Source organism: Doryrhamphus excisus, linkage group LG13 (genome assembly GCF_037039965.1).
Source record: "Doryrhamphus excisus strain RoL-2023G ecotype Guam linkage group LG13, RoL_Dexc_Guam_v1.1, whole genome shotgun sequence".
In the NCBI taxonomy this organism is placed as follows: Eukaryota; Metazoa; Chordata; class Actinopteri; order Syngnathiformes; family Syngnathidae; genus Doryrhamphus; species Doryrhamphus excisus.
Window position 1 is genome coordinate 20,959,095 of NC_136369.1, and position 26,564 is coordinate 20,985,658.

The window sequence follows — 26,564 nt, forward strand, 5'->3', positions numbered from 1 at the left end:
AGTGGCCTGGAGGCAAGAGTGCGGGGTTGGTTTGTTTAAAACGCCTTCCGTTGGAGAAATCCTAAAACGGCTGTGGAGCGCCCCCGCGTGGACAACAAATACACTACAGGATTTTGGTGAAACGGTGACGTGGTGGGGATGTCATAAAATGTTTCCGCACCTTATTTCTTCTTATTAAAAGCTGCGCACTTGGCTTTGCAAAGTAGTGCTGCTGCGGAGTGAAAAGTGCGACGGCTTACAGCGACGCCATCTTGGGCCGGCCTCCGCATTCACGTTTAAAACACTCATGGATGACCTGGAATAAGTATCACGACCAAACTCTTTATTCTATGTCCTTCATTATGTGTGATGTTGACGTTGCTGGGGAATAATTACTATTTTGATTGACTGTTAGGATGTTTGCACCTTAAAGCTAATGTCAAAGTGCACCGTGGGTTTGCACTCTTTTCACGAAAAGCTCTTTAACCTTATTATTTTGTCCTATTAATCTTTCTTTTTTTTCTTTTTTATGGTTCTATCTCTTTTTTCTCTTAATGTGCGACGATACGTGACATCTCTAAAAGGAAAGCACTGTTTTTCTTTGTCAGGCTCAGAAGGAAGACGTCTACTTTCTTCAAGAAACACACTCGGCTAAAAAGGATGAAGCTTTTTGGAAACAGCAGTGGGTGGTCAAGTTCTTCTTAGCCATGGCTCTCATCACTCTGGTGGGGTCGCCATTTTGTTTGACAGACATTCTCAGGGAAACATTGTTGACACTCGTTTTTGTTTGGAGGGCAGGAGGATCATAACAATAATACAACAGAATGACACGTACTTTCTTCCTTCCTTCTTCTTGTAACGTCGATGGTTACAACATCTCAGATGCAAACGTGAAGCTCTTTGACAAAATAGCCCCCAAAATATTGCATGTTAACAAACAATTTATTATAGCCCCGTTTATTATTGGAGGAGACTTTAACAAAGCTCCAAACTCCAAACTTGACCGATTTCCACAGAGAAATGATAATTCCATGAATCCAATAATCTACACCTTCTGGAATAATTTGTCTCTGCTAGACCCCTTCAGGATCCTTCATCCAGATCCAGGTACTGCATTTACTTGGGTCCAAAAGGACATGACAAGCAAGTCAAGGATTGACCTTGGGCTGATTTCAGACTCCTTGCATGATGTCCTGCACCCCTGCGCCATGGCAACCGCACCTCTGGCTGATCATGCTGGGATTTACCGACTACTGTCTCAATCCAAACACATTAGAGGTAATACTGGATACTGGAAACTAAACGGTACCTTATTAAACAATAAGTCGTACTGTCAGTCCATTCACGATATAAGTACCAGCCACAAGGAAATGGAGGGGTTACCGTCGCTCAGAAGTGGCAATAGTTGAAACATGAATGTAGGGTTTTATCTATTGGCTTTAGTAAAGAACTTGCTAAAAAGAAACAGCAGTCTTGGGAAAAGCCTTCTAAGTGAAAGTGAAAAATGTATATTAAACCAACTCCGAGATAAACTCGATAAGATATACATCGAAAAGGCTAGGGGGGCTTTTATAAGATCAAGAGCCAAATGGTTGGAACACGGGGAGAAAAACTCAAATTATTTTTATAGCTTGGAGAAGAAACTAAAAGAATTGATCAACTTTACATAAATGATGTTCTTATTTCTGATAACAAAGCAATTCAAAGATATGTGTTCAACTTTTATCAAAAGCTGTGCTCCTCATCTTTTAATAGTGAGGAAAGCAAATGATTTTTTCCAACTATTCATTCCTTCATATACCAAAAATACCTTCTGATCACTCTGCCAAATGTGACAGCCTCATAACAATAAATGAAATGGGTAACATGTAAACAAAGCATGGCCCTGATTGTTGTTCTTATTTTCAAGCAATATCCCTCTACAAACTCAAATTATAATATGAATCACTGAAGCTGATGCCTTCAGGTGAGCTTGGGTACAAGGACCTCGTAGCTCAGCTTGTAGCGCCCCCACCCCTTCAGGAGGAAGCAAGGGCCTCCTCTATGATATTTCTCTGGATTTTATTGTCTGATTAGCAAGAATAAAGATCACATCTTCCAGCAAACATTACAGAGGCTGTAGAAATCATGGTGTATAATCCCGGTGTATAATCATGGTGTATAATAATGGTGTATAATCATGGTGTATAATCACAGTGTATACTATGTAAATGTGATTTCTTAGTTTTCTATTTTTAATAAATTCAAAAAAAGTCAAAAAAAACTTTTTCACATTGTCATAATGGAGTATTTTGTGTAGAATTTTGAGGTAAGAGATTAAATTAATACAATTGGGAATGAGGCTGTAACATGACAAAATGTAGAAAAAGTGAAGCGCTGTGAATACTTTCCGGATGCACTGTAATCATGGTGTATAATCACGGTGTGTAATGACGGTGTGTAATCAAGGTGTTTGATCATGGTGTATAAGCATGGTGTATAATCCCGGTGTATGTATAATCATGGTGTATAATCAAGGTGTATAATCCCGGTGTATAATCATGGTGTATGTATAATCATGGTGTATAATCCCGGTGTATAATCACGGTGTATAATGACAGTGTATAATCAAGGTGTACGTATAATCCCGGTGTAAAATCACGGTGTATAATGACGGTGTAAAATCATGGTGTATAATGACGGTGTATAATCAAGGTGTACGTATAATCCTGGTGTAAAATCATGGTGTATAATCAAGGTGTATAATGACGGTGTATAATAAATGCATGACATATCAGGTGATTGTAACAGGTAGAAGAGTTCCAGAAATGCCAAGTGAAGTCGGTGCTGGATGAAAGCTTCAGTCATTGAGGAAGAGGAGGAAGTAGTTGCTCAGCGGCGCCTCCTTGGTTCGCCGGTGCCGGTGGACACGCAAGCGGCCTCGCTGCAGCGACACGTCTCCACCACCGTGGTGGCGTGCTGCAACTTGGAGCCGTCGGGACACGTCAGTTCCAGCAGTCGCCGACTGGTGGCGCCCTGGCGGCAGCACTGGCACTGGTGCGTCATGGCGTTGGCAGCCGAGGAGTACCTGTACGCCAGGTAAACACAATGAGATTGTGTACCTAATCAAGTGTACTTGAGAGGCGACACGACGCACGTGGACGAGCTTCCGCAGCGGCCCACGCAGGATGTCACGTTGACGGGAGCGCTGCTGCGACAGCCGTTCACCTCCACCACGCTGGCTTGCGTTCGGACCTCACAGAAGCCACGGAGCCGACCTGGAAGACGGAGGACACGGAGGACACGGAGGACACGGGTCTTCACTGGGTTCGTCTCATCTCACGTTAGCGCTAGCGTTAGCGCTAGTGCGGCACATTTGTCATGCCAACCTACAGCGTTGGCAGCAGCCATCTTTGTCTGTCGTCTCCGTGCCCTGGAACATGAATAACATGGAAGTCAGCATGGCGTACAGTACACGTGGCAAACATGGAAGTCAGCATGGCGTACAGTACACGTGGCAAACATGGAAGTCAGCATGGCGTACAGTACACGTGGCAAACATGGAAGTCAGCATGGCGTACAGTACACGTGGCAAACATGGAAGTCAGCATGGCGTACAGTACACGTGGCAAACATGGAAGTCAGCATGGCGTACAGTACACGTGGCAAACATGGAAGTCAGCATGGCGTACAGTACACGTGGCAAACATGGAAGTCAGCATGGCGTACAGTACACGTGGCAAACATGGAAGTCAGCATGGCGTACAGTACACGTGGCAAACATGGAAGTCAGCATGGCGTACAGTACACGTGGCAAACATGGAAGTCAGCATGGCGTACAGTACACGTGGCAAACATGGAAGTCAGCATGGCGTACAGTACACGTGGCAAACATGGAAGTCAGCATGGCGTACAGTACACGTGGCATATCATAGCAGGCGCCATGAAGTATGCCCCCTAGTGGCATAGAAGAGGTGTAAAAAGAGTCAATATGGCGCTCACAGGCTCACAGTCCAGCGGGTCAAAAGGGGGGCAGGTGGTCTTGGTCTCCTTGGTAACCAGCCGTCCATTGATGCTCTCGCAGGTGAACTTGGTGCACGAGTCGCCAGGCGGCACAAACGTGCTGTTGACCTGCAAGAGTCCAAACATGTTGGTGGTCCCGATGGGGTCTCCTGTGTGGTCTCAGTGTGCGTTCTCTTTACCGCGATGGCGTGCGTTGTGTTGCCAGGCGTGACGACAAGGCAGCTTGTCTGCACACACGTGCCACAACACCGGGCCAACGAGGGCCGGTACTGGAAACCCTGCAGACAAGCACGAGCGGTCAGCAAAAAAGGAAAGATGGCCGACAAAAGAAGAGCGGGCGCCATCGTTGGTCAGCTGACCTCAGAGCAGTCGGTGTGGCAGACAACGGGCGTGCACGTGATGGCGTTGAGTCCGGTGAGGGGGTCTGTGTCACGCCCACAGTAGCAGTCCTGGCACGGCCCCACTTTAAAAGGCTGCCGTGTAGTTCCAGGTGGTCCTGATGGAGGCGCTGTTGTTTCCACAACCTGCTTTGATAGGCTGGGAGGTCCTGATGGAGGTCCTGATGGAGGTCCTGATGGAGGTCCTGATGGAGGTCCTGATGGAGGTCCTGATGGAGGTCCTGATGGAGGTCCTGATGGAGGTCCTGATGGAGGTTGTGGGGTCGCTATTTTGCTGCCAGGCTGCCAAAATCCCATAGATACCAACAATCATAATAATAATAATAATAATAATAATGCATTCTCATTGAACTCCTACATTACAAAAAATACAAATAAATAACATTGTTTAAAAATAAGATAAACAAAAAAAACAGCATAAAGTTACTAACTCCTGCGTACAAATAAAATCCCTCACTACTCCATCGTGGAATTTTATGGTGTGGGAAATACGGCCTATTATTGTAAAGGAAATGCATATTAAAGCAAATTTGATGTATTTTGTGCTCAGATGTAATCATTTTCAAATATAAAAATTGAAAATGGATTTAATTTTTAGTCATGAGTGTGCTCACCTTGTACTCCGTCATGTCATATACACACACGCCCTTAGGCTCTGGACGCGCGTGCACACAGGCACACGTGCACACAGGCACACGTGCACACAGGCACACGTGCACGCGCACACGCACACGCACAGAGAGAAAAGACATGGGACAAAGTTAGATTGCAGTCCAGGTTGTTGGTTCAACGCCGTACATGTACAAGCTGATCTCCTGTCACTTGAAAGTCGGTGGACATTTTTACCAGCATTTTTTTTGACAGTAAAGGTCACAAATAAAAGTTGATAAACATACAAACATCAAATGAATCTGAGCAAATAAATATTTAGACTATGAATAATTCACTTCAAATAATGCATGAAATTGTCCATGAATTGATTATACTGTGAAATAACAGTATTCAACCTATTAATACATTACATTACATTACATTACATAGCCATTAAGCCATTAAGAAGTGGTGGGCGGGATCAAAGATCTGATTGGTTGAAGTGCATGTCATGGGGCTTTTTGGAATGTCTTAAAATGATTGAATCAACTAGTGAATGATTGATTGAATGATTGATTGATTGAATGATGATTGAATGTCTTAAAATGATTGAATCAACTAGTGAATGATTGATTGAATGATTGATTGATTGAATGATGATTGAATGTCTTAAAATGATTGAATCAACTAGTGAATGATTGACTGATTGATGATTGAATGTGTTAAAATGATTGATTGATTGATTGAATAGTGATTGAATGTGTTAAAATGATTGAATAAACTAGTGAATGATTGATTGATTGATTGAATAGTGATTGAATGTGTTAAAAATGATTGAATAAACTAGTGAATGAATGATTGATTGATTGATTGAATAGTGATTGAATGTGTTAAAATGATTGAATAAACTAGTGAATGATTGATTGATTGATTGAATAGTGATTGAATGTGTTAAAATGATTGAATAAACTAGTGAATGATTGATTGATTGATTGAATAGTGATTGAATGTGTTAAAATGATTGAATAAACCAGTGGCCAATTTAAGACATGATTTAAGTGGCTTCAAGTTGTTAGTATAAATAAAACATCATAAGATATCTGATATCAAGGTATTTGTAAGCGGTCACATGACTCACCACAGGCGTAGGACAAGCAGCAGGCGCCATTGGTGACGTTGACCTGGAAGCCCAGCGAGCAGGTCAGAGGTGGGGGGCACAAGTGGCTGTGACATTCTGTCGAGGACACGAATGGACTTTCGTCATGAAGAAGCCAAACATCGGGAACACGTCCCAGCATTTGAACGTGCAACGTGATCATGTGACTGACCACATGACTGCGCGGCGCAGCAGCCGTCCGTCTTGTTGACGAGCTGCAGGCCGGCCTCGCTGCACGGCAGATGGCGAGCAGGCGGACACGGGATGGGCTCACACTGGATGCTCATGGAGTCTGTGTCGCACTGACACGTGTTGCAGTCGCTCGTCCACCTGTCGCCGGGCTGGTGAGAGAGAGACAGGTGACGCTGGCGGGTCGCAGTCCGGTCGTTTGCGTGAGTGAAAGCGGCTCAGCACCTGTTTGGGTTTGCCATCAGGTCCGACACAGTCTAGCAGAAGAAGAGAAGAAGGAGAAGAAGGGGTGAGAGATGTGCGTGCAGCCAAATGTCCACGAGCAGCCATGATACAAAAAAGTAGGCGGGCTCACCACAGGAAGTGACACAAGTGTCATGGACGCTGTTGAACAAGATGGTGCCGTGTGGACAGAAGCAGCCCTCCTTGGCCCTGTGGGATACCTCGGCCGCCTGAGCTTGGAAGAGTTTGTTGTACCTGATGACGACACAAGACGTGCTGATGTCATCTGTGGACCTTCACGTCTCATCAGCGGTCCAAAGACAACCAAAAGGTGCTGGAATAGATTATTTCCAGATGGAGGTAGCATAGGCATCACCTGTCGTTGCACGTCGGCTCCACAAGAGGGCCACAGGCCATGAAGACTTGGTCGTGTGGACACGTGATTTCTGTCGAGGAGATGTTTTGCTGACATCTTGCAGAAGAGGAACAACAGTAGCGATAATGACTCACCACAACGGCCGTCTGTGCGGTTCCTCCAGTCCACACACACCCCCCCACTGGAACACTGGGTGGCATACGCCTCCAAACTGGAGCAGGAGTCCTCGGCGTTGTTGCACACGTCAGACACACATGATGCCACAAAAGGTCCAGGAGGTATGACGGCGTGGCAAGGTGCAAACACGCTGCAGAGAGCAGAAAGGTCACCAGAAAGGTCAAATAAACCAGACACTTGCTGTCCACCAGCGCCGATACCCACAGGAAGGTTTCTCCTGGGCTCCAAGACCTGTCAACTACAGTTTGGCATGAAGGCCTGAAGATAGTTCCCACCTGAAGACCACCACCTTACATCGGTAGGAGAAATGAAACGTAGGAGGTATTTCACCTGCTGGTGATCACGTCACAGACGGCGGGCTTGCAAGCAGCCTGTGTGGGCGAGGGCGATGGCGTGAATGCAGTTGTCGTAGTGACGACTGGCGAGCCGGTGGGGGTGACGCACGGCGTTCCCGGGACAAGCCAGCGGTCCGCGGAGTCTGAGCAGCTCTCCACCTGACCGTTGGGCGAGCGGCAGTCGTTGGTCTGGGAGTTGTCGCACGTCCCTGGAAGAGGAGGTTGGGTCACATGATGATTTTTAGGTCAGGGGGTGTGGCCTCTCACCGCACTGTCCCTCCGTGTTGCCAGCAAAGAGGGAGTTGGGCACGTGGATAGAAAAAGATGAGCCCCTGTAGACCACCTGGCTCTGGATCTCTGCTATCTCCAGTGTGATCACCAAGTCCGAGCTGGTGATGCGCAGCACTGGGTTGCTCCAAGCGGGATAAATGCGCTTCCCGTTCACATACACCTGGAGGGGAAGAAAAGCCAGCAGCATCCAGTACATCAGAAGTGTACAAACGTTCCATCCAAAGTAATTAGGCAGGATAAATACTGCATGACTTTACCACGTTGTTGACATTCCCCTCAGTCCTCCTCTGAGTCAGAAGAACGTGTGAGGACTTATATGTTATATTCAGGGCCTGAGGGCAAAAGGTGCCGTCTGAGGGGTCGCAGTGGTGCTTGTTTACCACCAGGGTCAGCTGGTGTTTGCCCAGGATCTCCTTCACCAGGTAGTAAGAGCAGTTCTCATGGAAAGTGAAGGACTTTCCGTCAAACGTCATGTAGTGGCGGCCGCCCCAGATGCCGCACACGCCTGCAGCACAACACCATGCGGGAGGAGGGACACGTGAGAGCTGAGGGAAACGTGCACTCACATGCGGCCGTCGTTACCTTTAATTGCCGTTAGTACTGTATGAATTACAAGATCATATTGCGCAATCATAAGCGAGCAATTGAAGGCTCAGGAAGTGTTTGCAGTTCTTTTGTGAACCAGAGGGTGACTCAATAGTTCACAATATTCATGTTTTTGACAGTTTTTCAAATGTTATGAGATACTAAGTTTGGGCTATTTCTCAGCTGTAAGCTATAATCACAAGAATTATTAAGTAATAAGGAATAACTTGTATGTAATATTTCACAGTGTCTTGTTACTCTACGGAGTATAAGATGTTCACTCTTTTATTTGAACTGCTGAAATCAATGAAGTCTTCAAAAATGTTCCAAACGAATAATAATAATAATTCCAAATTATACCGCAGCCAAGACGGAGGACTGCGGATCACGTGGACTTACATTGACATTCATAGTGGAAGCAGCAACCGTTGGAGTCATAGACCCTGATGGCTTGACGTCCATTGGCACACATGAGTTCTTGCGTCTTGGGACAGACCGCCTGTGACTCTGTGACCACGCCATTGCCGCACGTCGCTATGGTGCACTTGTTGACTTGCCAGGACTCGCCATTCTGTGAGGCAACAACGCGATACTGGTGAGATGCAGTACTTTAGCTCTTTTGTATTTGCCGTGCAGTAGATTAGACTTGATCAGACCTTTCTTGATGGAAACACATGAGTGCAGTCCAAGCTGCCTGTGGGCGGGGGCATGGATGATGTTGAAATTGATGGCGTTGTGGTGGTCCCGGACTCTGGCGTGGTTGACCATGCGGTCGTGCTGGGTACCGTTGTTGAACACAAACTGTAATGGGTATCAATTTTACAGCTTGTGTTGCAGTATGCAATGAAACACCAGCCTAGCCCATCCGTCACATTGTACACCATGTCACCTGTAAAAGGGTGGAGACAGTCAAAATGGATCCAGTTTTATACGCGCATGCAGACAGATTCACTTACCAGGACTGTACGTGGTTCCATTGAAGAAACAGGAACATAATGTGGTGGACGGTGGTGAAAAAGTAGACACTGTGGTTCCAGCTTGACCAGTACCGACTGCACTGCTGGTGTACACAGCTGAACTACCAGGAAGTGTTTGTGTTATTGGTCTAGTAATTGTGGTTCCCGAAACACTCGTAGGACCCAAAACAGTGGTGGTCAAAACAGAAGGCTGTGAAATCACTACTGTTGTTTGTGGTCTTTGAGTGACAACCCCTACTTTGGTAGTTGTGGTGCTCAAAGAGTGTTGAGATGTTGTTCCTGTGTTTTCCAAAGTTGTTGTTCTTCCACCTGGTGCTGAGGTTGTAGTTTTGCTGGTTATTGTGGTTGTTGGGCGAGTGGTGAAGCCAGGTGTTGTTGTGTCACCTACTACAGTTGTTCTCTGTCTTGTACTGGTTTCTGCAGGTCGAGTAGTAGTTCCAAATGTGGTTGTTGATGGTACTTTGGTGGTCGTGGTACCCACAGAGGATTGGGTTGTTATTCCTGTACTTTGTGTAGTTGTTGTCATTCCACCTGGTGCTAAGGTAGTAGTTTTGCTGGTTATTGAGGTAGAAGTGAATGTAGGCCCAGTGGTGATTCCAGATATCGTTGTCTCACCTTCCACAGTTGTTCTCTGTCCTGTTGTAGTTTCTTCCGGTCGAGTGGTAGTTCCAGATGTGGTTGATGATGGTACTTTGGTGGTCGTGGTACCCACAGAGTGTTGGGATGTTGTTCCTGTGCTTTCCGTATTTGTTGTTGTCCCACCTGGTGCTGAGGTTGTAGTTTGGCCAGGTATTGTGGTAGAAGTGGTTGTTGGTCCAGTGGTGAAACCAGGTGTTGTTGTCTCATCTTCAACAGTCGTTCTCTGTCTTGTAGTGGTTTCTCCTGGTTGAGTAGTAGATCCAGATCTTGTGGTTGAAGTAGTTGTTGGTCCAGTGGTGAATCCCAGTGTGGTTTTCTCACCTTGGACAGTCGTTGTCTGTCTTGTAGTGGTTTCTCCATGTTGAGTGTTTGTTCCAAATGTGGTTGATGATGGTTCTTTGGTGGTCGTGGTACCCACAGAGGGTTGGGATGTTGTTCCTGTGCTTTCCGTATTTGTTGTTGTCCCGCCTAATGCTGAGGTTGTAGTTTGGCCAGGTATTGTGGTAGAAGTGGTTGTTGGGCCAGAGAGGAAGCCAGGTGTTGTTGTCTCACCTTCAACAGTCGTTCTCTGTCTTGTAGTGGTTTCTCCTGGTCGAGTAGTAGTTTGGATTGTGGTTGTTGATGGTACTTTGGTTGTCGTGGTACCCACAGAGGGTTGGGATGTTGTTCCTGTGCTTTCCGTATTTGTTGTTGTCCCACCTGGTGCTGAGGTTGTAGTTTGGCCAGGTATTGTGGTAGAAGTGGTTGTTGGTCCAGTGGGGATTCGAGATGTTGTTGTCTCACCTTTGACAGTAGTTCTCGGTCCTGTGGTGGTTTCTCCTGGTTGTGTAGTAGATCCAGATCTTGTGGTTGAAGTAGTTGTTGGTCCAGTGGTGAATCCCAGCGTGGTTTTCTCACCTTGGACAGTCGTTGTCTGTCTTGTAGTGGTTTCTCCGGTTGTTCGAAATGTGGTTGTTGATGGTACTTTGGTGGTCGTGGTACCCACAGAGGGTTGGGATGTTGTTCCTGTGCTTTCCGTAGTTGTTGTTGTCCCACCTGGTGCTGAGGTTGTAGTTTGGCCAGGTATTGTGGTAGAAGTGGTTGTTGGTCCAGTGGTGAAACCAGGTGTTGTTGTCTCACCTTCAACAGTCGTTCTCTGTCTTGTAGTGGTTTCTCCTGGTTGTGTAGTAGATCCAGATCTTGTGGTTGAAGTAGTTGTTGGTCCAGTGGTGAATCCCAGTGTGGTTTTCTCACCTTGGACAGTCGTTGTCTGTCTTGTAGTGGTTTCTCCATGTTGAGTGGTTGTTCCAAATGTGGTTGATGATGGTACTTTGGTGGTCGTGGTACCCACAGAGGGTTGGGATGTTGTTCCTGTGCTTTCCGTAGTTGTTGTTGTCCCACCTGGTGCTGAGGTTGTAGTTTGGCCAGGTATTGTGGTAGAAGTGGTTGTTGGGCTAGTGGTGAAACCAGGTGTTGTTGTCTCACCTTCAACAGTCGTTCTCTGTCTTGTAGTGGTTTCTCCTGGTCGAGTAGTAGTTCGGACTGTGGTTGTTGATGGTACTTTGGTGGTCGTCGTACTCACAGAGGGTTGGGATGTTGTTTCTGTGCTTTCCGTAGTTGTCGTTGTCCCACCTGGTGCTGAGGTTGTAGTTTGGCCAGGTACTGTGGTAGAAGTGGTTGCTGGGCTAGTGGTGAAGCTTGGTGTTGTTCTGTCACCTTCGACAGTCGTTCTCTGTCTTGTAGTGGTTTCTCCAGGTTGAGTAGTAGTTCCAAATGTGGTTGTTGATGGTACTTTGGTGGTTGTGGTGCCCACAGAGGGTTGGGATGTTGTTCCTGTGCTTTCCGTATTTGTTGTTGTTCCACCTGGTGCTGAGGTTGTAGTTTGGCCAGGTATTGTGGTAGAAGTGGTTGTTGAGCCAGTGGTGAAGCCAGGCGTGGTTTTCTCACCTTGGACAGTCGTTGTCTGTCTTGTAGTGGTTTCTCCAGGTTGGGTAGTAGTTCGGACTGATGTTGTTGATGGTACTTCGGTGGTTGTGGTACTCACAGAGGGTTGGGATGTTGTTCCTGTTCTCTCGGTAGTTGTTGTTGTCCCACCCAGTGCTGAGGTTGTAGTGGTACCAACAGTGGGTTGGGATATTGAGGTTGTTGGGCCAGTGGTGAAGCCAGGTGTTGTAGTCTCACCTTCGACAGTTGTTCTGTGTCTTGTAGTGGTTTCTCCAGGTCGAGTAGTAGTTCCAAATGTGGTTGTTGATGGTACTTTGGTGGTTGTGGTACCCACAGAGGGTTGGGATGTTGTTCCTGTGCTTTCCGTATTTGTTGTTGTCCCACCTGGTGCTGAGGTTGTAGTTTGGCCAGGTATTGTGGTAGAAGTGGTTGTTGGTCCAGTGGGGATTCGAGATGTTGTTGTCTCACCTTTGACAGTAGTTCTCGGTCCTGTGGTGGTTTCTCCCGGTTGAGTAGTAGATCCAGATCTTGTGGTTGAAGTAGTTGTTGGTCCAGTGGTGAATCCAAGTGTGGTTTTCTCACCTTGGACAGTCGTTGTCTGTCTTGTGGTGGTTTCTCCAGGTTGAGTGGTTGTTCCAAATGTGGTTGTTGATGGTTCTTTGGTGGTCGTGGTGCCCACAGAGGGCAGGGATGTTGTTCCTGTGCTTTTCGTATTTGTTGTTGTTCCACCTGGTGCTGAGGTTGTAGTTTGGCCAGATATTGTGGTAGAAGTGGTTGTTGGGCCAGAGAGGAAGCCAGGTGTTGTTGTCTCACCTTTAACAGTCGTTCTCTGTCTTGTAGTGGTTTCTCCTGGTCGAGTAGTAGTTCGGATTGTGGTTGTTGATGGTACTTTGGTTGTCGTGGTACCCACAGAGGGTTGGGATGTTGTTCCTGTGCTTTCCGTATTTGTTGTTGTTCCACCTGGTGCTGAGGTTGTAGTTTGGCCAGGTATTGTGGTAGAAGTGGTTGTTGATCCAGTGGTGATTCGAGATGTTGTTGTCTCACCTTTGACAGTAGTTCTCGGTCCTGTGGTGGTTTCTCCTGGTTGTGTAGTAGATCCAGATCTTGTGGTTGAAGTAGTTGTTGGTCCAGTGGTGAATCCCAGTGTGGTTTTCTCACCTTGGACAGTCGTTGTCTGTCTTGTAGTGGTTTCTCCAGGTTGAGTGGTTGTTCGAAATGTGGTTGTTGATGGTACTTTGGTGGTCGTGGTACCCACAGAGTGTTGGGATGTTGTTCCTGTGCTTACCGTAGTTGTTGTTGTTCCACCTGGTGCTGAGGTTGTAGTTTGGCCAGGTATTGTGGTAGAAGTGGTTGTTGGGCTAGTGGTGAATCCAAGGGTTGTTCTCTCACCTTCAACAGTCGTTGTCTGTCTTGTAGTGGTTTCTCCAGGTTGAGTCATAGTTCCGAATGTGGTTGTTGATGGTACTTTGGTGGTCGTGGTACCAACATAGGGTTCAGATGTTGTTCCTGTTCTTTCCGTAGTTGTTGTTGTTCCACCTAGTGCTGAGGTTGTAGTCTGGCCAGGTATTGTGGTAGAAGTGGTTGTTGGTCCAGTGGTGATTCCGGATGTTGTTGTCTCACCTTTGACAGTTGTTCTCCGTCCTGTAGTGGTTTCTTCTGGTCGAGTGGTAGTTCCAAATGTGGTTGTTGATGGTACTTTGGTGGTTGTGGTACCCACCAATGGTTGGGATGTTGTTTCTGTGCTTTCCGGTGCTGAGGTTGTAGTTTGGCCAGGTATTGTGGTGAAAGTGGTTGTTCTTCCAGTGGTGAAGCCAGGTGTGGTTTTCTCACCTTTAACAGTCGTTGTCTGTCTTGTAGTGGTTTCTCCAGGTCGAGTGGTAGTTCCAAATGTGGTTGTTGATGGTAAGTTGGTGGTCGTAGTACCCACCGATGGTTGGGATGTTGTTCCTGTCGTTTCCGTAGTTTTTCCACCTGGTGCTGAGGTTGTAGTTTGGCCAGGTATTGTGGTTGTTGGGCTAGTGGTGAAGCTTGGTGTCGTTCTGTCACCTTCAACAGTTGTTCTTTGTCTTGTAGTGGTTTCTCCAGGTTGAGTCGTAGTTTCAAATGTGGTTGTTGATGGTACTTTGGTGGTTGTGGTACCAACAGGGGGTTCTGATGTTGTTCCTGTGGTTTCCGTAGTTGTCATTGTCCCACCTGGTGCTGAGGTTGTAGTTTGGCCAGGTATTGTGGTAGAGGTGGTTGTTGTTCCAGTGGTGGTTCCAGATGTTGTCTCACCTTCAACAGTCGTTCTCTGTCTGGTAGTGGTTTCTCCAGGTGGAGTAGTAGTTCCAAATGTGGTTGTTGATGGTACTTTGGTGGTGGTGGTACCTATAGAAGGTTGGGGTGTCGTTCCTTGGTTTTCCATTGTTATTGTTGTGCCAGCTGGTACAGAGGTTGTAGTTTTGCCAGGTGATGTGGTAGAAGTGGTTGATGGGCCAGTGGTGAATACGGTTGGGAATGGTATGTATTTTGTTGTCGTCTCTCTGGTGGTTGTTCCTTTAGGTATGCTGGTAGATACCCTTGAGGTTGTGGTTTCTCTTGGTTCAGCAGTGCTTTTCTTTGTCGATGATGTGGTGACAATAACAACTGTAAAAATAAGACAGATTATCAACAAAGACAGAGAATCTCCAACATTTACATGTACAGTATGAAGGCCCGCATCAGGAAATATATTCCCAGTTATCAGCCCCAGGGGTTAATATGGGCTGCACTATCACTTCTTTCTTCAGAGGTGATCAGGTCGATAGATCGTTCATACCAGAAGTCGTTCCTTCAGCTGTGCTGAAAGTGAAGGGTGTTGTTTGCTGTCCAGGGCTAATGGTTGTAAAGCAAGGATGCACGCTCCTGTTCATTGTGTCATTGGCTCCACATGTCGCCGTGATGCAGTTTCCTAGCCCATCCGTGGTGTTGTAGATGGTTGCGCCGTAAGTGTAGGTTTTACCGTTAATGAAGCATGTGCACGCTGCCATGAGAGAATATCAGCAAACATGAATTACATCCTGCAGTATTAGTCCACACAGTCTATTTCAGATACTCACTGTCGACCTTGTAGCTACACTGTATTCCTGAGACTGTACAGGAGCTGTCAGAAACACACATTTGTTAACATTTGTGTATTTCACTGGGAAATGTACTTCATATCATCATATCACATCAACTATTCATGGACAGCCTGAGCAAACACGCCTTCATGGGTGTCAACATGAGGGTTGTGTCCGACCCACCAAGTGTAACAGTTGTCAGTGGGAACCACATCTGAGAGGCTGTAATGGATGCCTTGGTTGTCGTAGCAACCGCACTGCTCCCAGGACACACATGACATTGTGTCTTCATCAAAGTACGGTTGGCTCGAAGGACACTGTGGATAACAACCTGCAACGCACCAGGCCCTTACAACATAACCCAAATGATCACCAAAACGACAAACAGGAGCATCTGACTGACACAAGCTTGACACACTACCACATGACGACTGACAGTTTGAGAAACATCAATTCTTAGCACTGACATTCAGCAGGATGATTAATGATGTCATCCAAAGAAATAGTGCCTCTACGTTGCATTCACACACACAATGTGAATGTGAATGTTGGACGCTACCTTCTAGGCCGGTGATGAGATCGGAACAATTCCCAGAAGGATTCCTACACGTCTTCATGCAGTTTGTGCCACAAGGCTTGTAGTGCCACGCGCAGCCAGCGGGGGCATTGTAGTAGTCACAGAAAATTGCTGTAAGAGAAAACACCCGGCTCAGCCGTTAGCGTCCACTTGCATCACGACCTTCCAGCATGATGTGTTAGAACCCTTCTGCCGCCAATTTGCTTCACTTCTTCCAACTTACGACACAGTTTGGGCGTTCTCCACGAGACACAGGCTCCAGCCTCGTTGCAAGCTTTGGCGTAAGCCGCCACCGCCGTACAGAAACACTCGCAGTCGCCACCGCTGTCACAAGCACAGGAGTCTCTCACGCAGGCGTCGTAGTATGGACCTGGATCCACCTGGAACCCAGTCGACCTTTAGCATTTCTTTGCCAGCTCGAAAGCAGCGATTTGTCAATGTTGCTATGAGAAAAAGCATTTTGTTGGAATGACAAATCCAAGTTAATACGACCAAGTAAGACCACGTTCGCTTACATGGACACTTTTTAGTCAGAAGGACACGGTGGACCGGGACTTGATGCGGGACCGACCTAGTCAGGTTCCACCGTACATGCTTTTCTGTTTCCATAGTTACCTGTGAGTGACACCTCCGGAAGGTGGCACTGATGATGACGCTACATCGTCTCTGGGCCCAAGCCGCTCGGTAGCGGTTGGCACTGCAGGGGTCCTTGATGAGCTGGGCGTCGGGGCAGCTGGACGACGCCTTCCAACTGTTCCCAAACTCCAGGACGTCCGTCACGACCTCTTGGGAGCGTTTGGTGAAGTCGTTCCTTATGTTGCCGTCATAGTTGCCGCACAGGCCGCAGACCTGACCCTGAAACGAGGAGACAAGCTCTGAGGCTCAACTCTTGCTCTGTGCAGCGGTGGCGGTCAGACGTCCTGATGTTCCTGCTCAAGAGCCAGAGTGCTGCTTTACCTGAAAGTGTGGTGCCAGTTTGATGAAAAGACTGGTCTTCTTGTCCCACATGAGCACAAGTCCTGGCTTGAGGGTCAGCACCAGGTAAAGACCCATATTGTGCACCTGAGCGGGCGACACCTGCCGGCTGCTCTTGATCACGTGAAAGTTCTCCTCCTTCAGCTGGAATTCATTCTCCTGGAAAAGACATCAGGTGATGTTAACAACCATGCGGCAATGAGCAATAACAATTGGCGCTTTTTGTACCTCCAGGAAGATCTTGATGGACTTGGAGCAGGTTGTTCCTGTGGTTCCACACGGAACATTCTCGCTGATAATCCTGAAGCTTCCATTGGCCTGAGCCGCTCCACAGTAGTCCTGTATGAGGAGCACACAGAAGACATTCATCATACTTTCAGTTTATTCTCTCGCAGGACTCCAAGTTTCAGTGTTACAGAGGTCCACCTCCAAAGCGGCAATGGCTGTGTGGGTTAAATGAGAAGCGTGGTCAAAAGAATCTTACCTAAATAGCGTCGGCATGGAAAGTGTCTCGAGTCTCATAGAAGTGTCTAAGATGCAGATGTTTACCTGGAGGAGGCTGTATCCACACTGTCCACTGAAGTCAAACCTCTTGTCATCCAAGGTGACGTAGTGGCCGTCGCCATACACACCGCACACTGCATCGCAAACCCTGGTGCTGCATGAGAACCGTCTGCCCTCGCAGTAGCTGAGGACACACACAGACGTTGCAGCCCATAATCATCGTTGCATTGCCGAGCCCCGGCTTGGGTGGCTCAGGGGGCGGGGCCGTGTGACACCAACCAGGTGTTGCAGTCCACCTTCAGAGTGTGTCCGGGCTGGTAGGCCTGCCCGTTGTGCACACACGGACACTTGGACTCAGCGATGCAGCCCCCCGCTCCATCAGACAGCAGACCCTCAGGACACGTGCAGCCTGAGGTGCAGCCGCTGCTGATCTGTTGCAGGCGAGCGAGGAACGGAGGTCAGCTTGTCTTACACTGCGTGTGTCAGCGCGTGTGAGCGTGTGTGTCAGCGTGTGTGAGCGTGTGTGAGCGTGTGTGAGCGTGTGTGAGCGTGTGTGAGCATGTGTGAGCGTGTGCGAGCGTGTGTGTCAGCGTGTGTGTCAGCGTGTGTGAGCGTGTGCGAGCGTGTGTGTCAGCGTGTGCGAGCGTGTGTGTCAGCGTGTGTGTCAGCGTGTGCGAGCGTGTGTGAGCGTGTGTGAGTGTGTGTGTGAGCGTGTGTGAGCGTGAGTGAGCGTGTGTGAGCGTGTGTGAGCATGTGTGAGTGTGTGTGTCAGCGTGTGTGAGCGTGTGTGAGCGTGTGTGTCAGCGTGTGTGAGCATGTGTGAGCGTGTGCGAGCGTGTGTGTCAGCGTGTGCGAGCGTGTGTGTCAGCGTGTGTGTCAGCGTGTGTGAGCGTGTGCGAGCGTGAGTGAGCGTGTGTGAGCGTGTGTGAGTGTGTGTGTGAGCGTGTGTGAGCGTGTGTGAGTGTGTGAGAGCGTGTGTGAGCGTGTGCGAGCGTGTGCGTGCTCTTACGCAAGCCATGTCCACGGTGCTGCAGCTTTTCTCACATTCGGTGCCAGTGGCTCCAGGCTGCGCAGTGGAGCAGTCCAAGTAGACCATGGGGGCCACACAAGCATGTGCTGAAAGTCCAGGTAAGCAGAGAACGTTTGACTTTCAATCCCAAAGATTGCAGCCTTAAGTATCGCCAACATCCATCCGATATCAGTCAGCATACTTTTATGACTTATTTTGTAGCGTAGAATGTTTAAAAAAGGCTTGATCAAGTCCAGCAGAGAACAGTTGGCCCTTAAACCCTGAAGTTACTCACCGCCAGGGGCTGGTGATCAAGAACAGTGAAGTGGTCTCTTTTCTGTTTTCCGCTATGAGGAAGCCAGAGGTTTGTTTCTGGCAAAAATCCTCATGCTGTTTTTTTGCGATGCTGCTTCAAATGTCTTTTTTGGACAGCAACAGAAAATAGCGCCATACAGCCGACATCCCTCCGGCTCATTGGTACGATATTAGCACGTCAGCACATGCTGCGATCACGTCAGCTCTATCCGGGCAATGTTGTGCGGACACGCTGCTTGTATTGGAGAGCCAATATCGGAGATTTCAGATGCAGGCCAATATAATCCAACTCTTTGCTGATATCGGCTCGGGACTTAAGCAAACACAATCGCAATAGTATCGGTATTAGCAGATATCCAAATTCAGCATATTGGCCATATATTCCTTGGTCTGATCGGACATGAACAAGTGAGGATGACGCATGGCGGGTAAAAGCAGTGTCGACCTACACAGTGATGGCGTTCCTCCAGAGCAGCTGAGGGCACCATGTCTGCAGATGCTGAGACAGGAAGCCAAGACATAAGACTTGTCTTATGGACTTGTGGACATTTTGCAGCTCTATAGGAGCCAAACTAGCAAACTACAGCTACTGCCAAGTATTTCCTACCATGTGCTTCCTTCGCTGTTGAGCACCTGTCCGTGAGAAATGACGGTGTCTTGGATGTAACAGGGACAGTCGGCGGGGGACACGCACTTTCCCTGCTCGTTCATGTAGCTTCCTTCGGAGCACCCGCAGCCGTCCACCACCGTGAAGCCTGCCTGGCACGAGTAGTCGGGCTGGCTGAGCGAGCGGCAGGTTCGAGAGCAACAGCTCATGTTGTATCCGTACACCGTGCCCGCCGGACATGAGGAGAAGCGTCCTGATTGGAAAATGAGGCCATTTGGAGGGTGTGGATGGTGACCACGGTCAATATATTAGCGGAAGGTGAGGTCTGTGGCTCTGCGACCCCCCCCTCCTTCCCCCTTCGTTAATGACAAGGACTGACCACAGACGGTGGTCCTCCAATCGCTGATCTGGATCCCGGCTGCTGAGCAGGCGTACACATACGCGGACGCCGCGGCACACATGCACTCCTCGGTGTCATCACAGTTGCAGGTGTCATACATGCAGTTCTGTGGCGAGACATCATCATCATCAAAAGTAGCAAGTGTCCTAGCGGCAGGGTTAAAGGTCACTCACGTCTTTGAACGTGTCGGGGCTAATGACGGGGTGGCAGGCGGCAAAGGCTGCGCTGGGGTCGGTTAGCTTGGAGCACCAGTACTGAGCGTAACTCTCTGAGAGGCACAAACATCAACATTTGCACGTAACATCTCGTCACGCGAGCCCGCATGCGTGGGTGGCGCACCTTTGCTGATGCCATGACTGCAGGGGTGTCCGAAGCGCGTCTTGACATCCGAGCAGCTGCCTCTGGTTTTCCAGGTGTTGGCGAACGCGGCGGCCGTGCCCTCCACCAGGCCACTCATCACGCGGAAGTCATCGGTCATGATGTTGTTGAAGTTGCCACACAATCCTACGCACACATACACACATGAACATGGATGCTGGAACGAAACACGCCCAAACTAGCACGCCGAACATGACAGTTACCTGAGGTGCTTCCTTTCAGTGAGGTGGGGGCTGAGAGGAAGACCTGCATCTGGGGGGACAGCTGGACCACCAGCTTCAGGCCCGCCTTGGTGCTGATGAAGACGTAGAAGGAGGACGGCCTGAAGATGCTCATCTCCGCTGCAGACCAAAAACAACACACAAAGATCTGTTTTGATATACAGCAGTTAAAGCATGCAGATGGCGCCCCTAGTGGTGAGAGCAAGTACAACCACAGGGAGGGATTACTACGTACTCCAGGTGTGGCAAGATGCCGCAAGACTAAAACGTGACAAGATTAAGTGTTCAGTGGGCACCAGGCGTGGGATGATAATAAATCATGGAATTCATAACACAATAAATGCAAATGAACTCAATCGTTTTGCCGACCTATGCTAGCATACAGACTCAGGATGTCCAAGATGCGGGTGGGAGCAACTCAATGGTACAATGGTTTGCACTGATAAATAAATACATATCAGCAAGTTTTCAGTATTTCAATTCGGGGGAGGGGTGCTGAAATAAAGGGGCGTAATTGACAACCGCTACAAATTTCCCCACTGAGGGACGAATAAAGGCACATCTTAATCTAAGCTATCTGAAGAAAACATCCACCTCTTTGCTTTGTGTCATACCATAGCTGACACGTGACATTACTATCCAATAATATCAATATGTTACAGTATAATACAGTATAGGCTGCACGAGTGACGAGTGGTTAGCGCGCAGACCTCACAAATAGGAGACCAGGGTTCAATTCCACCCTCGGCCATCTGAGTTTGCATGTTCTCCCCGTGCATGCGTGGCTTTTCTCCGGGTACTCCGGTTTCCTCCCACATTCCAAAAACATGCTAGGTTAATTGGCCACTCCAAATTGTCCATAGGTATGAATGTGAGTGTGAATGGTTGTTTGTCTATATGTGCCCTGTGATTGGCTGGCCACCAGTCCAGGGTGGACCCCGCCTCTCTCGCCCCAAGACAGCTGGGATAGGCTCCAGCACCCCCACGACCCTCGTGAGGAAAAGCGTTAGAAAATGAATGAATGAATTTTCTCAATATCCGTTTTGATATTTTAGAATTCTGTTTTGACCCTTTAGCCTTATTCTAGCAGCATGGGGTATGAATGTGAGTGGGATTGGTTGTTTGTCTATATGTGCCCTGGGATTGGCTGGCGACCCCGCCTCTCTAGGCTCCAGCACCCCCCGCGACCCTCGTGAAGATAAGCGGTAGAAAATGAATGTATGAATAATACAGTATATCAACAGCAATAATAATGTCATAATAACCAAATGGTATTAGTATTAGTGCATTTGTGTGAACTCGGCAAATCTTAGTCCAAACTCACATGTGAAGAGAGGAAGCTGAGCGAGGATGTGGTTGACAAAGACTCGTCCAGACGCGTGAATCTTAACAACCTGCCCATGAGAAGCGGCGTCAGTCGCCATAGTAATCCCGTCAACAGTGCTAACTTGACGAGAACGTACCGCCGACTTGCTGTTTAAGGCCAGCGTCACTGCTTGGAGGCAGGTCCGACTGTCCGTCAGGCCGCACGTCAGCAGGTCCACCAGCACCGTGTACAAGGAGCGGTTGGCGTGCTGCAAAAGTACACATCGTCAGGCGGTGGCCTTCCACGCCGCTCCCTCCTGTGTGCTAACGCTACCGTCGACAAGACGTAGGTGCAGTCTCCGTGGAAGGTGTAGGCTTTGCCATCAAAGGTGCTGATGTGGGCCCCGCCCTCCAAGGAGCACCTCCCGGGACAGTTGTCCTCCGTGCACCTCCAGTGACCACTCTCACACACACTGGCGCACGACACAGCCCAATATTAGAGGGACACGCAAGCTGGAAAAAATACTTTTCAATATTGCACAGATGTTTTATTCATATTTACCGTATTGGGTGTTACTGTCAACACTGCCTTGCTTCTTTTTACACTTGTATGACACTTTACCGGTACACTTAATAAAAGCGTCACCCTGGAACAAATTTATTTCTATTTGCAACACATCGTGTTTGAGCTTTGAGGTTCTACTTTGTACTTCAGTGTCCCCCATCACGGATCTTAGACCCACAGCCGACCGGCCCTTTCGGTAATATGGAGTCTATATTCTATATCAGGGGTCAGCAACCTGCGGCTCCAGAGCCGCATGTGGCTCTTCAGCCTCTTTATTGTGGCTCCCTTTGCGATTCTTGAATATTTTTAACACCCGAGTGGGGAAAATGCACGTCTTTTGTAATGAGTTTTAAAAAATCCAACTTTGTCTGAGACCATGAATGCATCCTGAGTGAGTTCTGACTGCTATCCAGTTCAGTACATGAAGAAAAACAAGTAATACTTACCTACAAATCTAAAAAATAAATTCGAGATAATTTAAAAACAGCGGCATGGGAACTTGTTTTTACGTTTACAGTAGTTTACACATACATTTATGTAAGTTTATCTCCAAAACTAGCAAGAGTACTCCAACTCGTCTTTTCTTATCTGAACTACTTTGATACCCCCAAATTCCCTCCAATGTTGTTTTAAACATAATATATGTTTTGCGGCTCCAGGCTATTTTTCTTCAGTGGGCATTGGGTAAAATGGCTCTTTTCATAGTAAAGGTTGCCGACCCCTGTTCTATATCGTCTATATTATAGACTAAAGGGTAGGGCGCCACGGCCTACAGGGGACGCCAAAAATACGCCTTCAAATGAATGATATTAAAACGAGTTAAACGAAGATGAATTCATTAATACTAAAACAACAAATTATTCAAATGGAAAAGCTCACATTGACTCAAATGTAAGCGATGCCAAATTATTATTACTATAAATGATAAATTGGTTTGAGACGGTTTGAGTCAGGACATAAACGTAGCAAAGCGATGTTGATAGTTGCTGTCATTATTTCTTCATTTATTTACAGGATTTGTCTTTTGCGGTCAAATATTTGTATTGCATTTCACATTTGTATGTATTTACTTGATTGTATTTATATCCATTTCTTTTTCGAGCATATGCAAATTACCAATGGAGGGGGGGGGCCATGTAAAGTGATGATGGGTAGGGCCGGCTGTGGTTGAACCTGTTCTAGTTCTTCCGCAGCAAACTCTTCCAAGCATATCTTTAAGGACGTGGTTTTGTGCAGGGGCAACAGAAAAGTCGGAAGCGTATGATTATCCAAAATATTTCGCTCAGATGAAATGTGGGATTATTGACCACACTGACTAATTGGTTGACGGTGCAGTGTTGTGGTCTCACCATGTTCTGCAGTTGTAGGAGAAGGACTGTGCCGACTGGTAGACTTGGTTGTTGTGCAGACACGGACACCGGTCAGCAGGAACGCAGCCCGAGTCGCCGACATCATCCAGCACCGTGCCTGGGGAGGAGGAAGATGACATGGTCATGTGATCCGCCGAGGGGAGGCGTGGCGTAATGTGACGTGCAAGTACCAGGGGGGCAGCCACATCCATCGTGACAGTGGGTGTCACACGTGCGGCTGGCCTCGGGGTTGCTGCAGCTGTCAGGACACGAGCTGCTGCACTCCGAGAACTCCATGCTGGACGGACACTCCTTGTCTGCGTGTGCGAGTGCCCAAATTCAACCACTTGGGTCAATCCAAGCACTTGGCTGATGTCTCATCATGAGGATCTGGAGCGCTTACGGCAGAAGGTGGCGTTCCTCCATGTTCCCGGCTCTCCGCCGGCGTGGACGCACTGTCTTGAGAATTCTGAGATGGTCTGACAGAGGGACGAGTCGCTAGTGTTGTGGGACGAGTGGCAGGTGTCAGACGTGCAGACTTTGATGAAGGCGTCCACATCCAGAAGATTTTGACAGCTGCTGAAGGGAGCGCTGGAGAAGAACTGCTCACACAGATCCTGAAATGACAGACAAATGAATCGATTTATGGGCCTCAATGGGAGTTCCTGGTCCATCTGGGAAGCTCTGGGGTTTGGGACTGGAAGGTCGGGGTATCAAGAAACAATCTTGGCACACAAAAGAAACCCAGCCTGACCCCTCACTTTAACTCGCCCCCTCTGTCTGATCTGGCTTCTCCTTTAAGACAAGGGGTGGGACCTGCTGTGTCACCATGGCAACTGATGCTGCACACTCAGCTGGCGTAGATGCATCCACATCTTTAATTGTTTGATGGTTGTAAACTTTGGTCCGTTCGCCCCCTTGGTTTCTTCTCACTACCAGAACCAAAATGCACCACACCAAACCATGTGACCTCTCTTCCTTCTCCTATTGGTGACAAGAATGTAAACAGGAAGAAGGTTTGGTGAGGAAAAGAGAGCTAATAAACACAACATGGCTGCTGGATTTTACTTTGATATGGACAGCACACCAGTCCACCACCCGGGCTCAAACCAGGGTCCTTGGAGCGACAGCGCTAGCTATTGAGCTAAAGGCTCGGACTGGCAACTGGACCTCCGGCGTCCAGAGTCTTAAGGTGTCAGGCGGTGAGCGTTCCTCACATACTCATACTCAACAGCTTCTAACGTTGAGGTCAAAGCTGATGGGACAGTGGCGTAGTGTGTGTGTGTGTGTGTGTGTGTGTGTGTGTGTGTGTGTGTGTGTCACCTGGTCTCCACAGTCTTGAGCGGGGTCCTGCACCAGGTCTTTGTCCTCGCAGTTCTCAGCTGGTCCGCTAACCCTGTGACTGTCTGCGTAGTCCAGGATAGAGATTGTCCTTCCTGCAGGGCAATCAAACGGCGTCGCTCGTGTCTGGGCCACCTGGCATTGATCACGCTAGCATACTCTAAATGTGACAATCTGGCTAAAACGCCACTTTTGGGGGGATTTTGCCCATCCCCCACAGTCTCTGAACACACCGAAGACCCAAAAAGAGGCAGCTATAAAGCACGTAACGGGCCTATGTGGATCAATGCGCCCGGGAAGGAAGTTCCAGTCGTGCTAAAAGTGACCAAAATACAGCAAAATACTGTATTACGTGTTATGGTGAATGCACCCGTTACCATGAGAACAACTTGGGATTTGGATACTGACTGGCCTAGCTTTTTCACACCGTTGTCATCTCGCTCACCATCTTTCATGAACTCGTTGTTGACGCCATCAAAGTTTCCACACAGTCCGCACGTCAGACTCTTGTACTTGTTGGCAATTTCAATCTGCGCACAAACATCATCAGCATAAATCATCATCTGCATGGGCTGTCATCACTGAGCCCCACAAACTCTGCCTAGCAACAGAGCAATCAGAAAAAGTTAAAGTTGAACAATAAAGAACATAGACTACAGGAGTACCGTATAATATCAGTAGGTGGCGCCGTGTCATGTGAAAAAACGGAATTGTGGAATTGGCCAACTACCGTTAAAAGCGGAATCTGGCGTCCATTGACGTAATGTGAAACGCTGTCATCGTGACCGCTCAGCTGTGGCGGAATCTCATCCAAACTAACTCGGGCTGTATGAGTGTGTTTCCACTGTGTTGCGTTTTATCGTTTCTTGATGGAAGCGAGCGTTTTACGATGTGGTGCGAGTCGTGAGTGACGTAAAGGCTGATACCACATTAGAAAATGGTCCAGTGATCTACTTTATCAATAAAGTAAGGATTTGGCCATTTCATTAAAGGACATTTGATTTGCTGTCCCAAAAGGACACACCCCATGCTGCTAGAAAAGGCTAAACGGTAAAACAGAATTCTAAAATATTAAAACGGATATTGAGAAAATTCATTCATTCATTTTCTGCCGCTTTTCCTCACGAGGGTCGCGGGGGTGCTGGAGCCTATCCCAGCTGTCTTTGGGCGAGAGGCGGGGTCCACCCTGGACTGGTGGCCAGCCAATCACAGGGCACATATAGACAAACAACCATTCACACTCACATTCATACCTATGGACAATTTGGAGTGGCTAATTAACCTAGCATGTTTTTGGAATGTGGGAGGAAACCGGAGTACCCGGAGAAAAGCCACGCATGCACGGGGAGAACATGCAAACTCCACACAGAGATAGCCGAGGGTGGAATTGAACCCTGGTCTCCTAGCTGGAAGGTCTGCGCGGTAACCACTCAATTTCATAGGTCCCTGTGTGTGTGTGTGTGTGTGTGTGTGTGTGTGCGTGTGTGATGCACACCTCTAGAGAGCCATCCAGGTTCCACACCACTTGGACTCCCAGTTTGGTCTGCACGAAGACACTGGATGGGGTCTCCTTGATGGTCAGTCCAAAGGAGATGAGGGGCAGGGACACCCTGCAGAGAAGATTTTTTACACGTTCATATGAGGTTGCGTGCTAGCGGTATTTGACAACTTCCTGTCTTTTTGGTCTCCTCGACACACACGCTCACCTTTTCCCATTGAGCCGCACGCCGTGGAGACTGAGCTCCACCATGTTGGCGTCCAGCCTCATCAGCACGATGTCGATGGCGCCGCCGTCCTTGACCACCCTGCGCCTCATCTGGATGTTGAAGTTCTCGTAGGCGTTGTGACAGTCGGCGGCCAGCAGGTGGTTGCACGAGGAGGCCAGCTGGAAGAAGGAGCCGTCCAGCGTCTTCCAGTGAGTGCGGCCCCAGGTGGAGCACACTTGTCCCACGTGGGACGCGTTGGCTGCCATTGAAATACGGTTAAACATTCAGCCAGCAGCACAGGAATCCCGGGAATGTTGGGTGTCCTTACCTGAGGACATGACTGGAGGGTCAAAGATGGCTGGAGGCAGAACAAGAACCAATGAGCGCAAAGA

At 48.2% G+C, this 26,564-nt stretch overlaps 1 protein-coding gene across 1 annotated transcript; it reads right to left on the reverse strand.

Annotated features, from left to right (window-relative positions):
- Nucleotides 1-939: 939 nt before the first annotated feature.
- LOC131139266 (uncharacterized) lies at nucleotides 940-26,514 on the reverse strand. The gene is made up of 46 exons (XM_078795581.1): nucleotides 26,173-26,514; nucleotides 25,962-26,076; nucleotides 24,912-24,996; nucleotides 24,449-24,561; nucleotides 23,529-23,742; nucleotides 23,317-23,442; nucleotides 23,126-23,243; nucleotides 21,546-21,684; nucleotides 21,370-21,480; nucleotides 21,231-21,300; nucleotides 19,889-20,026; nucleotides 19,647-19,811; nucleotides 19,481-19,575; nucleotides 19,287-19,413; nucleotides 18,908-19,160; nucleotides 18,750-18,799; nucleotides 17,986-18,092; nucleotides 17,256-17,407; nucleotides 17,022-17,160; nucleotides 16,701-16,811; nucleotides 16,455-16,631; nucleotides 16,113-16,352; nucleotides 15,721-15,877; nucleotides 15,480-15,608; nucleotides 15,104-15,251; nucleotides 14,918-14,961; nucleotides 14,638-14,841; nucleotides 9,258-14,465; nucleotides 8,958-9,190; nucleotides 8,701-8,872; nucleotides 7,974-8,221; nucleotides 7,693-7,876; nucleotides 7,421-7,634; nucleotides 7,048-7,220; nucleotides 6,914-6,983; nucleotides 6,671-6,792; nucleotides 6,541-6,572; nucleotides 6,299-6,467; nucleotides 6,109-6,204; nucleotides 4,994-5,034; nucleotides 4,341-4,661; nucleotides 4,161-4,259; nucleotides 3,961-4,089; nucleotides 3,352-3,391; nucleotides 3,116-3,236; nucleotides 940-3,046 (listed from the first exon to the last, which is right to left on the reverse strand). The coding sequence occupies exons 1-46, from the start codon at nucleotides 26,454-26,456 to the stop codon at nucleotides 2,851-2,853; spliced, it is 11,679 nt and encodes a 3,892-aa protein (XP_078651707.1). The 5' UTR covers nucleotides 26,457-26,514; the 3' UTR covers nucleotides 940-2,850.
- Between the last annotated feature and the right edge of the window lie 50 nt (nucleotides 26,515-26,564).

Coding starts and splice junctions, on each gene's coding strand:
- LOC131139266 (XM_078795581.1), bottom strand. CDS start 26,456: ATGTTTAACCGTATTTCAATGGCAGCCAACGCGTCCCACGTGGGACAA. Junction 4,260..4,340: donor GCCACACCGACTGCTCTGAG/GTCAGCTGACCA, acceptor GCTTGTCTGCAG/GGTTTCCAGTACCGGCCCTC. Junction 3,047..3,115: donor CGCTGCGGAAGCTCGTCCAC/GTGCGTCGTGTC, acceptor CCTGGCGTACAG/GTACTCCTCGGCTGCCAACG.